We start from the raw sequence: 15694 nt of genomic DNA, 5'->3' as shown, positions 1-15694 counted from the left end.
CTGCAGGGAGAGCCAGGTGAGGACACGCGGTACCCACCTGCCCCACCACGGCCACAACACGCTGCCAGGGGCCCCCACCCGACACACAGCTCGGGTGCTGCAGACTCGGCCGCAGACACACTGCTGAGCTCTACCAGTGGGAGAGCCGGCACCTGCTGGGCACAAGGCCCTCCAGGAAACGGGAGGAGGCCCCTCGCCCCCACTCTGCAGGAGGCCAGCATGACCCGATACCACGACGGGGCAGTCACAGGAAACTGCAAGCAGCCTTTGCAGGGAGAATCCGAGAACACACAGGAAGGAAAACAGACCACGGCCAGGTTTCTCATGGGGACGCAGGGCTGCTCCAACCATCAAAAAGCACTGAGTATCATCCCCTGTGCCACTGGGTGACAGGTCAGTGCCACGGACAACAGGTCAGCGCTGTCCCGTGCCCCTGGACAACAGGTCAGTCCCATGGACAGAGAAGTGCTGTCCTCTGCACCCACAGGCCAGGCCACCCCTGCACCCACCCAGCACCCACTCACGGCCGAGCTGGATGCTCCAGGCAGCACATGGGGAAGGAGGAAGAGGTTGTGGGCAGGAGGAAGGGGGCAGAGCTGCCCCTCACAACAGACTCGCTGTCTGTGAACAGAAAATCCTAGAAGCTACGGAAAGGCCTAGAGACTTACTGCATTTAATAAAGCTGCAAAATAAAAGATGAATAAACCTCCAACAAGCAGCTGGAATCCAAACTTTAACAGTAACTTTTCAACACCAGAAAGTATGAAGTGCTTCAGCACATACCTCATGAAATGCACACAAGAGCCGTACCCTGAAAACCACAGAGCGCTGATGGGTGAGTCGGGCGAGACCTGAACAAGTGGAGGGGCGCATGGTGATGGGTCAGGACACTCTACGTGACTGAGACGCCCCCCTGTCCCCACCAAGCTCACTCCTTCTCAGAGTGCAGCACAGCGCTTGTACAGACAAACAAGCTTAGCCTTCAACATCCACGTGAAAACAAAGGACCCAGAACACCAACAGTGCATTGAAGACTGCTGGCAGGTCTCACCGTGCAGCAGCCACGTCACCACAGAGCTGTGGAAACCATGGCCGGGCGGCCAGCGAGGACAGTGGCACAGATGGTCAGCGACCACGGTGCTGATGCTCAGCATCTGGAGACCCAGCCGAGTCTACTACTCACATGGGAGGAAAGCAGCCAGGGTGACCCGAACAGGTCTGAGCAGGACCAGAGCCAGAGGCTGACCCTGGAGCCACGGGGTCAAGACTGTGTGGTGCTGGGGGTTGGACAGAGGTTCCTGTCAGCAGGACCGAGTAAGCTCACACAGAGGCCTCATGTGCATGGTCAGCTGATTCTCAGTACAGATGAAGCCAGAGTCTGTGCAGGGAATGGACACCCACGTGCATGAGACACCTGGGACAGACCTCACACCCCACAGGAAGGGTCTCTCAAAGCAGGTCACAGACCCAAGCGTCAGGGGGACAATGCTAAACCTTCCAGAGCAGAGACTGGCTCCCCCCAGGGTGGGTGGGGGCTCTCGGGCCCCGGGCCTGTGACCCCCACCCCACTGGCTTCCCGCCGCCAAGGGCAGTCCACATCCCGGTCCACATCTCCCCCGGCGACGCCCCATCCGTCCTCCTGTCCGTCTGTGAGCCACGTATCTGTGGATTAGGCGGTGGTCTCTCACATGACACCAAAGCACAGCCCAAAAGGCAAGCTGATAAATGGCCGTCCATCAAAATGAAGATGTCTCCCCGGCCATCAAGACACGAGGGAAAGAGAATGAAAAAATGCAGTATAAATGGGGAGAGAACATTCACCCCCAACCCCATCCAATAAAGGACTTGTGTACAGAGGACGCAAAGACAGCTGAGACTCAGATCGAAAGAACAGATCGTCCGTGGTGCAGAGGGGGCAGGAGACATGGCACATAACGGAAATGGGCCAACGGGGGCACAAAGGTTAAAGCCACATGAGATACTGTGACAGGCTTCAGACTGGCTAAAATTTAAGACACAAAACCCCCTAACCATGCCCACAGTCGGGAGGTCATGGAGCCACAGGAACCCAAGACCGCCAATGGTGGGGATGCCACGTGGTGCAGCCATGGGGATCGGGGCTAGGTGGCTCCTCCTGAAGGTGACAGTGTCCACCACGTGACCCAGAGCCTCCCTCCAGGTGCTGATCCAGGAGAAACATGCACTTTCATCCCCACAGAACCACAGCTGCTCACGTGTGCCTGAAACTGGACGCAGTGGAGACCACCAGCGCCCATCGCTGGGGAGGATGTGGCCAGTCACGGACACCATTCAGTGTTAGTGGGATGCCCTCCACAGGCATGACCAGATGCACACGGGCTGACCTGACCCACCCAGTGACGTGCATGGGCCTCAGATGCCCATGCTGAGAGCAAGAAGCCAGCATGAAGGGCCGTGAGATTCCACATCTGTGACTTCCTAGGAGAGGCTCAACTGCTGGACCAGGAACAGAAACTCCTGGACCAGGAAAAAAAACCCCAGACCTGGAACAGACAATCCAGACCAGGAACAGAAACTCCTGGACCAGGAACAGAATCTCCTGGACCAGGAACAGACACTCCAGACCAGGAACAGAACCTCCTGGACCAGGAACAGAATATCTTAGACCAGGAACAGAAACTCTGGACCAGAAACAGAAACCTTGAACCTAGAAAGTCCAGACCTGGAATAGAAACTCTTGGACCTGGTACAGAATCTCTGGAGCAGGAACAGAAACTAACAAGCCACATATCCAAGGGCTGGGAGTGGGGAGGAGTCTGGGGTGAGGCAGTACTCTTCCTCCTGTCACTTTGAAACCCCTCTGGGTTGAAGTCGGAGGACCCCTGAACAGGCAGCAATGCTGCTGCCACACTGAGACCCCTGTGTGGAGGCCCCCTCCCCAGAGGCAGGGGGGTGAATCTCAGACTGGGTTCCACTCCCGACCATACCTGCCTGTGCGGCGCACACCCTAGACCAGGCACCAAGTGGCCATGTCCTGGGAAGAGGCGACCTGGGGAGGCTCCTGGCCGCCCCCTGATGTCTGCGACTTCTGCCCAGGAGGCACTGTGCCCCTCAATCTGCCTGCCAACCCCATCCTCAGAGAACAGGTGGAGCTCTTGGGAGACACCATCCAGGGACCCTGCCAGGACCCTTCGAGGAGTCGGGTGGGGGAGGGACTGACTCGGAATGAACACCTCTGGGGGTCCAGATGGAATGAGGTTTGGGCAGCCAGCAGGGCAGTCGTGAGTGGGGGTGGGGTGAGTGCCCGGGGACAAGGAAGGCTCTGAGTCCTCGGGCCTCTGCAGGTCCCCACTGTCCGTGGGTCGGGGGCAGCAACACCTCGGGGACTGTTCCCGGAGAGTGGCAGACGAGGGAGCGGCAGGGTGGAGGGGCGCAGGTGTCTCCCGTCCCAGGGCCCTGGGCCTGCAGGCTCTTGAACCCATGACACTTGGGGAGGTGTCTCTGTCCCGCCTGCCGACCACCCCCGCGTCCCTGTCGCCCTCCTCCCTCCAGCCTCCTCCCTGTCCCCGAGCTTACCCGTCCTCCCACGGCTCCCCTACAGCCTCCTCAGCCACCAGGATGTCGTACTCCTCCGTGGCGTACCGCTCCCAGTCGGACAGCTCGGGGCCCTCACTCTCGCTCTCCTGCGGGAAGCGCTACGTCAGGCAGGGCGGCGCTGCGCCTACTCCCGTCTTCCCGTCTTCCCGTCTCCCCGGGCCCCTGTCCTCCCGGGTTCCCGCTCCCCGGCTCCCGCGCGCTCGCTCCCGCGCGCTCACCCCCGCGCGCTCACCCTGAGCAGGGAGACCTGCTCTTTCTGCTCGTGGTCCAGGTACTTCTCCACGTTGAAGAAGGTGTCGAAGAACACGTGGGCGAGCCTGCAGGCCTTCAGGTCGTGGAGCGTGATCCTCCCTGCAGACGGCCGGCGGGACGTGAGGACCAGCTGCCCCTGCCCCCCCCCCCCCCCCCCCCCGGTTTTCAGAAGCCGCGTCCGCTGTGCGTAGCGACCCGCCTTTAGAACCCCGAACCGCAAGCGCTCTGATGCAAACAGGGAACGCAGGGTTGTTCCCAGCGCGGACTGAAGCCCGGGGCGGGAGTGGGACTTGGAGCCTGGCGCAGGGGGGACCTGTGTGCCCCGGGGGGGGGGTGTAGTGGTGGGTTGGGTGGGCGTAGGGGCCAAGAGACTCCGCTGCGGGGGTCGCACCCTCGGCCTCAGCGCCAGGACCCGAGCTGTCGCAGAGCAGAGGAAACCCCAGTCAGACAGCAGGCCCAGGCCACTGTGCCCAGGCCGACCCCTTACAGCACCTGAGCCCAGGGCCTCCAGACAGGACATAACACTGATTGAGCATCTGTGTTTACACCGAGCCTCCTCTCACACTGGAAGGCGTCCTGGACCCCACTTGGAAGCACCTTCTCAGGTGAGAGGCGTCAGGATGTGCTTGGTGGGTCTCCTGCTCCCAGGTAACCACACACCCCCAAGAGGCAGCACAGGGCCTGGATGGGGGGAACCGGGGTAGCTGACCCTCAGCACTGCCCGACACCGGTGGTCCCGAACGTGGTCTCCCCGCTGGGGAACGGAGGAGCACAGGCAGAGGGACGGGGCTGTGGGGCCCGGGCCTCCGCCCTCTTGAGCCCAGAAGCGTGTGCTCACCCACAGGATGGGACCCGTCACACGTGATGGCTGAGGGGCGGGAGGCCTGGGACACACATGCTGTGTCTACCCCAGGAACCCGCCATATGACGGTGCGGATGCCACACGAGATGACACGTGCCCTGCCCTGCAGCAGCTTGAGGTGGGGATTGCTATTCCCCAAGGGGGCATCCCCCTCACACCCCCATACAGGGCTGTCCTGTCTCACCGAGTGTCCCCTGACAGGGTGTCCCCCCGTCTCAGGGCTGGGCAACCCCGTCTCAGGACGTCACCTTCGTTCTGGGGCTTCACCAGGTCCAGCATCTGGCAGAGACAGTCCTCGAAGGGCAGGGCCTCAATGGCCATGCTGTCCAGCCGCCGGCACTGCTCCTCATAGAAGTACTCCAGCTCGTACATGGACAGTGCCCCGTCCCCGTCCAGGTCCATGCAGCGGAACCAGTACTCGATGCTGTGGTCACAGTGGGCTGTGCTCAGCACGACGCTGGACAGACCTCCTGGGAACGACCTCCACCCAGTGTGAACCCCCCTACCCAGAGACAGACCCCCTGGGAACCACCTCCACTCAGTGTGAACCCCCCCAGGGACAGACCTCCCCCCGGGAACCACTTCCACCCAGTGACAGACCCAGAGACAGACCCCCTGGGAACCACCTCCACCCAGTGTGAACCCCCCCCTCCAGGGACAGGCCCCCCCACAGAGAACCTAGGGTGAATGCCCCTGGACAGACCCTACCTGGACGACCCTGCCCATTCTGGACCGTGCCCGAGTCCCACCCGGGACTGACCTAGCCTGGATGGACCCTGGGCGGCACCCTTTCTCAAGGATAACCACCTGCCCAGGGCTTATAAGTCTTCTCCCAAGGGGAGCCCAGGACACCTGCCAGACACACACCTGGTCGGGGTTTTCTTGTCTTCTTCGGAGATCAGAAACCAGACAAAGTCAGCGTAGCTTATTTTTCCTTCCTTCTGCACTTTTTTACCTCTGGATTCAAGGCCGGAATTGAGAGACAAAGACCAGGTCAGGGAGAAGCAGCCTGAGGTGCAGGGTCCCTGCCCACATCCCACTGGGTGGCTCCTATTGGGGAGGAGGCCCAAGAGAGACCCTGTGACCACAGACGACGGTCCCCAGGACCCCAGGTGGGCAGGAGCAGCTGCCGTGGTCACAGAGTACTGTGGTCTCAACACCCAACGCCTGCCATGGCACCCGTGTCCCCCTTACTGACGACCTCGTGGGACCAGGCACCCGTGTCCCCCTTACTGACGACCTCGTGGGACCAGGCACCCGTGTCCCCCTTACTGACGACCTCGTGGGACCAGGCACCCGTGTCCCCCTTACTGACGACCTCGTGGGACCAGGCACCCGTGTCCCCCTTACTGACGACCTCGTGGGACCATGGCACCCGTGTCCCCCTTACTGACGACCTCGTGGGACCAGGCACCCGTGTCCCCCTTACTGACGACCTCGTGGGACCAGGCACCCGTGTCCCCCTTACTGACGATCTCGTGGGACCAGGCACCCGTGTCCCCCTTACTGACGACCTCGTGGGACCAGGCACTTGTTGTCACAACATAAGAACCTCGGGTCAGCAGTACATGAGACAGAACCGGGTGGCTGCACGGAAAATCGGCCGAAACCCTGACTGGATGGGCCGGGTGCAGTGAGTGTGGACGTACCTCGTCACGGCTCCTGAGAAGATTCTCTCGATCATCTTGGTGGAAATGGCTGCAAAGGAGAAGGGGCCGTGAGCCACCACGCATGGCCCTGGCCTGATGTAGCAGCCTCTGGGCGGGCTCGGGTCCTCTCGCCGGGGCCCAGGCCTGGTCGGGGCAGGATCTTGGGACCTGAGTCTCCTGCACACACCCGCCCAGGCCTGCCCAGCGCCTGCCAATCCGGGACCTGAGTCCAAACTAAAGCCACAAGCGAGAAGAGCTGGCCTGGAGGCTCCAAGATGGAAACAGGGTGTGAAGACAGAACATGCCAGTATCCACGCGGTCAGACACTCTGCTCCCAAACCCTCAGCTTGACTGTAGTCTGAACACAAATGCATTTCAAGGCACACTCGACTCGGAAGTAAAAGGGAAAAGCACTGAATGAGGTCGCTGGGGCTGCTGACACGAAGCACCACACACCAGGTGCCTTAAACAGCAGTGGTTTACGGCCTCCAGTCCTGGAGGCTGGAGTCTGAGGTCCAGATGTCAGCAGGGCTGGTTCCTGGGGGATACGCCTTAAGCGTGCGAACTCTGGGGACACAATTAAGACCATCATAGACCCAGAACCTGCAAATGGGACCCATCTGGAAATAGCATCTTTGCAGATGTGATGAAGTGAAGGACCTGAGAGGAGGTCCTCCTGGAAGAGGTGGCCCTGCATCCAAGGACAGTGTCCTCAGAAGAGGAGACACAGACACAGAGGAGAAGCCACGTGGAGACGGAGGCAGAGACAGGAGGGAGGCGGCCACCAGCCCAGGGATGGACGCCTGGAACCCCCAGAAGCTGGAAGAGGCAGGAGGGACCCTCCCTGGAGCCTCCAGGGGGAGCACAGCCCTGGGACACCTTGACCTCAGACATCTGGTCTCCAGGACTCAGGGAAGGTGGGTGTAGGTCCCTGTTGCTGAGGGGGATGAAGATGGCTGTTTAAGCCCCAGGTTCTGCTCATCTGCTACAAGTGCCCCAGGAAACTGCAACCACCCCCTGCCCGGGATGACGGTCCTTCGTAAATACACAAATGCTCCCTGGGAGGATACTTTCCTGGTGTTACGGTCCCCCCCGCCCCCACGACAGCAGCCCCGGGACTCGGACTCACTCCCACAACCAGTGATCTGAAAACAGGGAACCCACTGGTCCGCAGGGACACAGGACAGATCAGCGCCAACCCCCGCCCATTCCCTCCCATGATGGCAGGAAGACCCCTGCTCCTGCAGGAGCCCGTGATGTTTTGAAAGAGGCTCGTGCAAGGGAGGAGACATGTCATGGCACGCACCCACACCCATAACTGGGAGCCCTGTTCTGGGAGCCACCCACTGTTCTGTCCTGGACAACAGGGCCGCCGTCCCTATTACTAATGTTTCCAGCACACGAGGCCACCAGCTACCAGCCTGCTTGGTGACAAACCCCCAAGGCCGGCCCCACGAGAGCCCCCATACATGAGAACTCGATGGAGTGCACGGGGCCATAGGGACGTGGGCTCTCAGGGAGGGGCCACAGGGACGGGCAAGGCCGGGGTGACCCCTGATGTGGCGCCCTCCTCTAGCCACCACGAGCCTGTGCTCGGAGCCACTCCTGTGGGGCTCAGGGCACAGGTAAGAGTTGAGACCACACATCAAGTTCGGAGCAGCATTGAGAGGGACCCACGTCCACCCAGGTGTCCACACACCAGCATCTGCGGGACCCTTGCAGACAGATGTGGGGGAGCAGACGGGCGGCCCCAGGGAGCTCACATCCAGGACTGTCCCGTCCACGCTGAGCACGAATGAAACAAACGTAGAAAATTCAGACGTGCGCTCGCGGGTGCGGTTACTTGAAATAGTCACACCAAACACAGGTCTGACGAAACCTTCCAGAAAACTAAGAGCCCACACACGGCATGCTCAAATTTCAGGCCATTCTGTGTGCCTTGAAAATTGGATTTCTTATAATGGAGGTGACAGGTGACGATTTTTTTTTACAAAAAAATTATTTGCGTTGGATTCTTCCCTGCTGCACCTGGACCGTGAAGGGGCTTAAAGTCAACTTTTCAAGCCCTTCTGTGGTGAGAAGGCAGGACAGGTGAGGGGTCAGCCCTACAGGCGGGAAGGGAGCCCTCAGACAAACGAGTCTGCTCAGACAGTCTCGTCACAGTGACTGTGGGGCTGACACAGGGCCCAGCACCTCACCCGCCCTCCCCAGCCTGGGGCCAGGCCACCCTCACAGACACAGGGCCATCCCTCCACGGACGCAGGCCCTGACCCGGGAGCAGGAAGTGGGGTGAGGGTGTGACAGGGAGGGTGGAGACACTGGCCACCTGCAGCAACAGTGCTTGCTCACCTGGGGAACAGGTGTTGTGAGCTCAGAGCTGCACCCACAGACTTGCCCAAACTGGGGCTCACCTAGGAGACCTGGAGGAATCTGACAGGTGGGTGGCGGTCTCCCAACACTCAGGACAGACCAAGGGGCCTCGGGGTGGGAAGAGCCCCGCAAGTGGGGGTGGAGGTGGCAGGCGTGGAGGTGGCAGGCGTGGAGGAGCAGCCGGCACTGCTGAGGCCTCCCTCCCTCCCTCCCGCCACAGGACCTGAGCGGGCCCTCCCCGTGTGCCCTCGTGGGTCCTGACGTGTGTCCCTGCCTCCTGTGTGTCCTGCAGTGAAAGCCACTCCGGGGGGGACAGCATGAGGCGTCAGGCCTCCAGGATCAGGGGCAGCAGCCGTGGCTGGTCTCATGGGAGGGCAGAGCCCACGCCCACCCTGGCCGTGGGTCCCCGCCATCCACAGGCCGCGTCCTCACCGTGGTCGTTGTGCCGGGCCAGGTCCTGCGCATCGATGAGAAGGTCATGGTCCGTGTCCAGCTCCCAGAACTTGCAGTAGATGACGTAGAAGTGCTCGTAAGAGAAATACTCTGTCAGCTGGTTGATGTCCGCCTCCTCTTCCAGGAGCGCCACATTCTGCAGGCACAAACCCGAGAGTTTCCGTGGCAGCCGGGCCTCCTGCAGGTGGGACCCCAGGGTCTCACAGGTGACTGTGGGGGCTCAGAGCTGGTGGAGACCCGCTCAGGGGTTGGGAGCTCAGTACCCAGGGGAGGGGCGCCCCCGGGTCAGGGCCGCCTCACAGCCATGGGGAGCAGCACCGTGAGCAGGTATGCTGACGCAGGCAGGTCAGCACCCCACCTTGTGAACACGCCCATCCACAGAACTGGGTGTGGGCATGGGAGATGCCAGCTCCCAGAGGGCGGGCTGTGCCTCCTGGACAGGTGGAAGGATGGACGCAGGATGAATGGAAGGAAGGGAGGGATGATGGATGGATGGGTGGGTGGGTGGTGGGTGGGGGAGGGAGGATGATGGCGGATGGGGTTTGGGTGGGTGGAAGGAGGGAGGGGTGATGGGTGGGTGGGTGGTGGGTGGGGCAGGGAGGGAGGGATCAGTGGGTGATGGTGGGGGAGGGGAGGGAGAATGACAGTGGATGGGGGTTGGGTGGGTGGAAGGAAGTAGGGATGATGGGCGGGTTGGGGAGGGAGGGTGATGGTGGATGGGGGTTGGGTGGGTGGAAGGAAGTAGGGATGACGGGTGGGTGGGGGGGAGTTGGGTGGTGCAGGGGGAGTGAGGGACGATGCAAGAGGGGAGGGGCGAGGGGACAGGAGGACGTGAGGAACCCACCTCGCCCTGCTGCCCCGCCCACCTGCAGGAAGGTGCTCCTCCGGAGCTCTGCGCATGTGATCCTCCCCGACCAGGACCTGTTGACCGTGTAGAAGATCCTCTGTATGACCTGAGGGAGGAGGGCTGTTAGCGGAGCCCGGGACCCTGGGGGCTGCACATGGCCCCACCGGGGACCTCGCCTGGGACTGTTGGGCCTCACCAGGAATCAGCGGACCCTAGGCTGCAGGACCCTGCGTGGCCAGCAGAGGGCGCCTGGCCCACACGCATCAGCCAGTCCCACAGGGTCCCGCCTCAGGCCCGGGGTGGCACTCAGTGGGGAGGAGCTGTCCCTCCGGCCACATTCCACACCCTGGGGGGCGCATATGCAGGAGGTGGACAACCCGAGCGGGCAGGGGATGGGGAGGGAGGGGCAGGGGACAGGAGCTCCTGGAAGGCTGGAGTCCTCCTTACACTGGGCTTGGTTTAAAAAACGGCTTCAAAAGCTTCCGCAAACAACTTACTATGGAATGGACAGCACTAATTTAAGACCAGAGAGTGACCCCCTTCCCCCTGCACAGTAAGACCCAGATGGGGGTGTCCCCAGCGACAAAGTCCCCTCCCCTGCCCTCACCCCAGACGGCCCCTCCCTGCCCTGTGCTCTGAGGATCCGGCGTGCTCACGGAGCCCTGGGCACACAGCTGGGTTTAGGTCAGCCCTCACTGTTCTCTGAATAAACCCCAATTCCGATCACCATACTTGGTGACGCCCCCCCCCCAGGGTGACAGTGGACCGTTGACCGGGATGAGGCGGCCTGGCTCTCCCCCCTGTGTCCGCTCTGCTCTGCAGGACAAATGCAAGCTTCCAGCAGCACGCCCTCGGGCTGCCCGGGCCACTCGGGCTCAGAGTTGGAGGAGGAGCGTGTGGGAGGAGCCGTCCTCCGCAGGTGACCCTGACCAGGACAGGTGCAGGGGGGAGGACTGTGATGTCCTCAAGTCTCTCTCCTGAAGGTAAGGAGACCCCCAGGCTGGGGCCCAGGACACGCTGTTAACCCCCTCCTGCCCAGACCCCAGACAGGGTCTCTGACGCCCCTCACTCGGGCTTGCTGTGCTGCAGTCAGACCGTGGGGCTCCCCCAGGGCGCCCGGCTGCGCGTCCGGATCAGAGACACCCTCACCCCACGCACAAGCCCAGGGAGAGGGTGGCTGGCATCAGCTTCATAGAGAGGAAGCAGGGCCCGCAGAGGCCTCGTGGCCGGGCCTGCTCAATACTCACGGTGGTGATGTAGCGGGAATGGAACTCGGACGCCTCCTTCAGAAACGCCAGGCCAGGGTGCGTGTTCACCACGTCCTGCACACGGGGGACAAGACACGCCTGGGACGTGCTGGCCCGTGGGGACCAGAAGCGTCTCCTGTGAAGCACAGTGGCCCACACAGCCAGCCACGAGCCGCTCACACACGATCACCCCAAACGCTCGAGTCTATGAAATCACGTCAAGGTTACATGGGACATCTGGGCCACGAGCTCGGGACGCACATGGCAGCACCGCTCACGGCCGGGGCAACCTGGCTTGTGTTGTGTGAACACGTGAGCACTGACACCCAAGTCCCCTTCAAACTTCGAGAAAGGGAATTTGAAGTGCCCTCATGCAACAAAGGGCTCCACCAACCCCAGGAGCCCTTAAGTCTCCTCTATCCCACCTGCCTCGGGGGCTTCAGTGACGCCGTGTTTCAGTGGAACACGGGGTGACACGTAACCATGCATCATCTTTAGTTCTCTGCCACGGAACGGACAACGAAGTGCCAAACAAACAGCGCTAAGAGGGGCTGGAGCAGCGCCTGGAGAATAAGCGTCCCGCTGACCGCAACCCGCTTTATGGAGAAAGCCTCACGCACCACAGAGCTCACCCCGCCATCAGACCACACCTCCCAGGCTCAGGGGTGCACCTGTCTGCTCCGTCCTGCCCCCAAACAGGTGTGGAGGGCCGCACAGAGCCAGCTTCGGGGGAGGCGGCGCCCCCAGGACGGAGCAGACCCCAGCCCAGGCGGGGTGCAGACACAAGAGCGGCTGAGAGGGCTACAGGGTGCGGGGCGCTCGTGGGGACATACCTGCAGGAAGGGGACGAAGTCCTCCTGTACAAGGTAGTTGCAGCCGGGATTCATGAGCAGGTGGACAAACTTGGCCGCATCGTCATGACAGTTCTGCAGGACTCTAGTGACAGGACACCCCGCTGTCCTCCCAGGTCTGCCCACAGCCCCCACCCGGACTCAGGGTCAGGTGCCCTATGACGGGGAGAAGGGAGGGCCGGGCGGGCCTGCAGGTCCGTGTCCGCCCCTCCCGTCCCAGCAGCAGGGCATCATGGGGACGCCGTGCCCGCCCCGGACTCACTTTCTCCACATGGCGACGAACTTGTGGACAGACACGGAGCCCGTGCGCTCCCCGCCGGCCCCGCAGAAGAGTGGCCCCTTCCAGTAGAGAGGGCAGCCGCAGGCCTGCAGCAGAGGACACGCAGGTCAGCGCTCCGCACCCTGCGCCACTGGAGCCCCCACACGGCTGTGCAAACCTCAGGCCTCCCCCGGAGAGCCTGTGGCTTCCACGACGGCCAGCGGGCATCACGGGGCAGGAGGACGCTGCGCTTCCAGCTGTCACCCCAGGACAAACGCAGTGTCCCTGCGGACCCTCCATGACTGGAGGCGGCATGCGGCCACCATGACTGAGGCAGCTGACAAGTCCCCAAACCATGGGGGTGAAACAGCTTCTGATGACCCGTAACCGGAGGTCATGAGAGGTCACAGGAGGTGACGGGAGCGTAAACGACACTGCAGGTTAGGACACACTAGGGACGCTGGGACACATCACATCCTGGGGACTGCGGTGACATCAGGGTGATGTTTACTGCTTTTGATGCAGGTACCAACCGGGACAGAGGCTGAAAACCCAGCATCTGAGCTTCCACCTCGAACACAAGGGAAAACGGGGGGGCAGAGAGGAGGAGGCAGAGACACACAGAGAAAGTCACACGACAACCTGTTCCTCAGAAAGAGTTTGAACAACGAATTCCCACTCAGCAAACCCTCTGAGAGTCAGAGACAGAGAATCGAGTTCTCTGGGTCAGCAGCCAGGGCGGGGAGGACAGGACAGGAGATGGACACTCCGGAGCCCAGGCCGGGGGTGTGATGACCGCAGGGACACAGACAAAGCCCTCCCTGCACTGATGCGTCTGGTCAGAACCCACAACGGGAAAGGCGGGGTCTGATGCCGCGGGAGGCTGAGCCATGATTTAACGTTCCCACGGGAGTCTGGACCCCGGGCTCCCCAGTGAGAGTCTGGACGATGGGAACGACATCACACGGACCGCAACCCTCTTCCGGAGAACGGGCGCAGGGACCCCCAGTCCAGGAGGTGTACACCTGGAGCCCGGGGCGGGGCCGGGGCGGCCCTCTCAGGACAGAGACACAGACACCACACAGTGCACGCTGGACACTGAATTCAGCAACGAGAAGGACCAATCCCAACCAGGTGGGCACCAGGCCGGGGACAGGGCAGGAGGGAACAGCGCCTCGTAACGCAGGCGCGCACGACTCAGCTCGTGTCAGCCCACGGGGACGCGGCTCCAGGCCTGGGCAGGTGGAGCTCTACCGTGAACAAAGGGGGAACACAATCCTGGATGGAGGCCCCACGTTGTTAACATGCCTGCTGTTCCCCAAACGACTCGGATTCGAGCAGAAACAGACCCCCTGTTTAAAATGCATAGGTAAACGCGCAGGGCGGTCAGGCCCCCGTGGAGTCCCAGCAGCGAGGCTGTGGACACATGGCCAGGGACCCACGGAGGGACACAGCTTAGGGACCCCACCCCTCCCACTGACTCAGCGCAGTCAGAGCCGCTGCCTCAGTGGGGACGTTGCCTCCAGGCAGCCTGGCTGTCGGGGCAACCGCATAAACCCGTTACAAGTACTGGCACACGAGAGACCACAGCCGCAGGTGTGAACACACGTGGGCAGGGGAACTGCTGACCCCAGAAGGAGAAGGGTGAAGCCCGGCCTGACGCTGCGGCGGCGAAGACGCGGACACCTGAAGGAGGTGCTCTGAGGCACACTCTGAGTGAGTGGTCTGGTTACAGCTACGAACCCACGCCTGAGAGAAAGATGAACAGCGTGTGGCCAGAGCACCTGTTTGGATCCCCACGAGGGGTTTATGCCGGGTTATCGCCATATACTGCCACCCTTGCTGTGTGAATCACGTTGCTTGTGGTCTCCTGTGTCATCGGTGTATGTAAAAGCCCAAGACCAAACCGGAGCATTTATTTAGGGCTTTCTGTTTGCCCTCTGGGATTTTCGTTTCATTTTGTTTTGTTGCCATTTCTCCATTTACTGCCAAGTCAGTTTTATGGTGCTTAAAATTTTTACTGTTGTTAAACAGAGGAAAAGAACAGGAGGGAAAAAACCAAACCTGTTCTTGTCTGAGAGTAGGATGTTCCCAGGGAGAATATAGGGGTTCTACTTGGTTCCTGAAATCACCACAGGCCCGGAGTTCGGCCCGGCTGGTTGGTGCCAAGGCAAAGCGCTTAGAGAGGATCAGTGGCTATTTACAGTTTTACAGCACGGTGCTGAGGAGCGGTGGCCTTTGAAGGGCTCTGCACACGCCTGCAATTTCAGACACTCTGAAAAAGTGGGAAAGATGATGGGATGCCCTGTGGGCAAGCACTTGTGCTACTACAGGAGGGAAAATCTGAAAAGGAAAGGAATGCGCGTTAGGATATGATCCTTCGAACATCCACTCTCCGGCTGAGCCAGCTGTCCCAGCCGCTCTGGCTGCTCTGCCAGTGTATCCACTCCTTCCTACACAGCCAGCCCCAGTTCCTGGCACTGGGGCTCAGGAAGTGGTAGGACTGGCTCCCCCTCCTTAGAGGGATCAATTAGAAAATCCTTGTTAGTTCCTGGGGCACAGGGACCGGGTCTGGTGTTGCCATCTGAGAGCTGACAAGGCACTGCGTTCGGACCAGGAGCCACCCTCGGCACGGGACAATTCCTTCTACACCATTAACCCACAGGGGCCCTAAATGCTAATGGCCAGTAGTCTGGGTTTGATAAAATCAAAGAAACCCCAGCAAAAAGCAAGTAAAGACCCCTCTGAAGCTGGGGGAAGGAGTTATCAGGTCGACAGCAGACTGCAAGGCCCATGAAAGTGCTCGCACGCTACAAGCGAGGGACCTGCAGTAATCAGTGCCGCCCTCTCAGCTGGCAGAGGTTGCTTTCCTAGGCTACCCGACAGGGAAACGCTCACTCCAGACACTCACCGCTTCACCCGGGGGTGCCCCGTGTCCTTCACCACAACCTCACTCAGCTCACGTCTTGGCTTCCTTGACTCTGTGCTGTGTCAGAGACGTGTACTTTACCAGCTGGACATGTGCGGCTGTACTGGCGACAAGCGCAGGTTCAGCCGAGCCCGGCTATTCTACACCAGTCTTCACCAGCACTGGGCCCCCCAGTGATAAAATGCCGCAGCTAAGGAAACGGCCGGCACTGGGCCCCCCCCCAGTGATAAAATGCCACAGCTAAGGAAACGGCCGGCACTGGGCCCCCCAGTGATAAAATGCCGCAGCTAAGGAAACAGCTGCTGATTGGGAAACTTGATCACAGCAGGATGCTGCGTGCTCTCAGAGCCTGTCCCATCCTTGCACATGAAGAGGTGATGGCTTCCAGGAAGGGAGACA

General features: G+C 61.1%; 1 protein-coding gene across 3 annotated transcripts in view; it reads right to left on the bottom strand.

Annotated features, from left to right (window-relative positions):
- The window catches only part of PPP2R3B (protein phosphatase 2 regulatory subunit B''beta), a 42463-nt gene that overhangs the window by 808 nt on the left and 25961 nt on the right, over nt 1-15694 (bottom strand). For all 3 annotated transcript variants that reach the window (XM_064483585.1, XM_064483587.1, XM_064483586.1), the window contains exons 3-12: nt 12370-12473; nt 12090-12192; nt 11257-11331; nt 10029-10115; nt 9142-9298; nt 6340-6388; nt 5558-5647; nt 4939-5114; nt 3809-3927; nt 3556-3662 (exon numbers count right to left, since the gene is read on the bottom strand). In XM_064483585.1, the coding sequence (XP_064339655.1) occupies nt 3556-3662; nt 3809-3927; nt 4939-5114; nt 5558-5647; nt 6340-6388; nt 9142-9298; nt 10029-10115; nt 11257-11331; nt 12090-12192; nt 12370-12473 (1067 nt within the window). The remainder of the gene's footprint in view (nt 1-3555; nt 3663-3808; nt 3928-4938; nt 5115-5557; nt 5648-6339; nt 6389-9141; nt 9299-10028; nt 10116-11256; nt 11332-12089; nt 12193-12369; nt 12474-15694) is intronic.

This window comes from Camelus dromedarius, chromosome Y, assembly GCF_036321535.1.
Source record: "Camelus dromedarius isolate mCamDro1 chromosome Y, mCamDro1.pat, whole genome shotgun sequence".
NCBI lineage: Eukaryota > Metazoa > Chordata > Mammalia > Artiodactyla > Camelidae > Camelus > Camelus dromedarius.
Note: the sequence above shows the minus strand (reverse complement) of the source record. Positions and strands in the feature narration are given on the sequence as shown.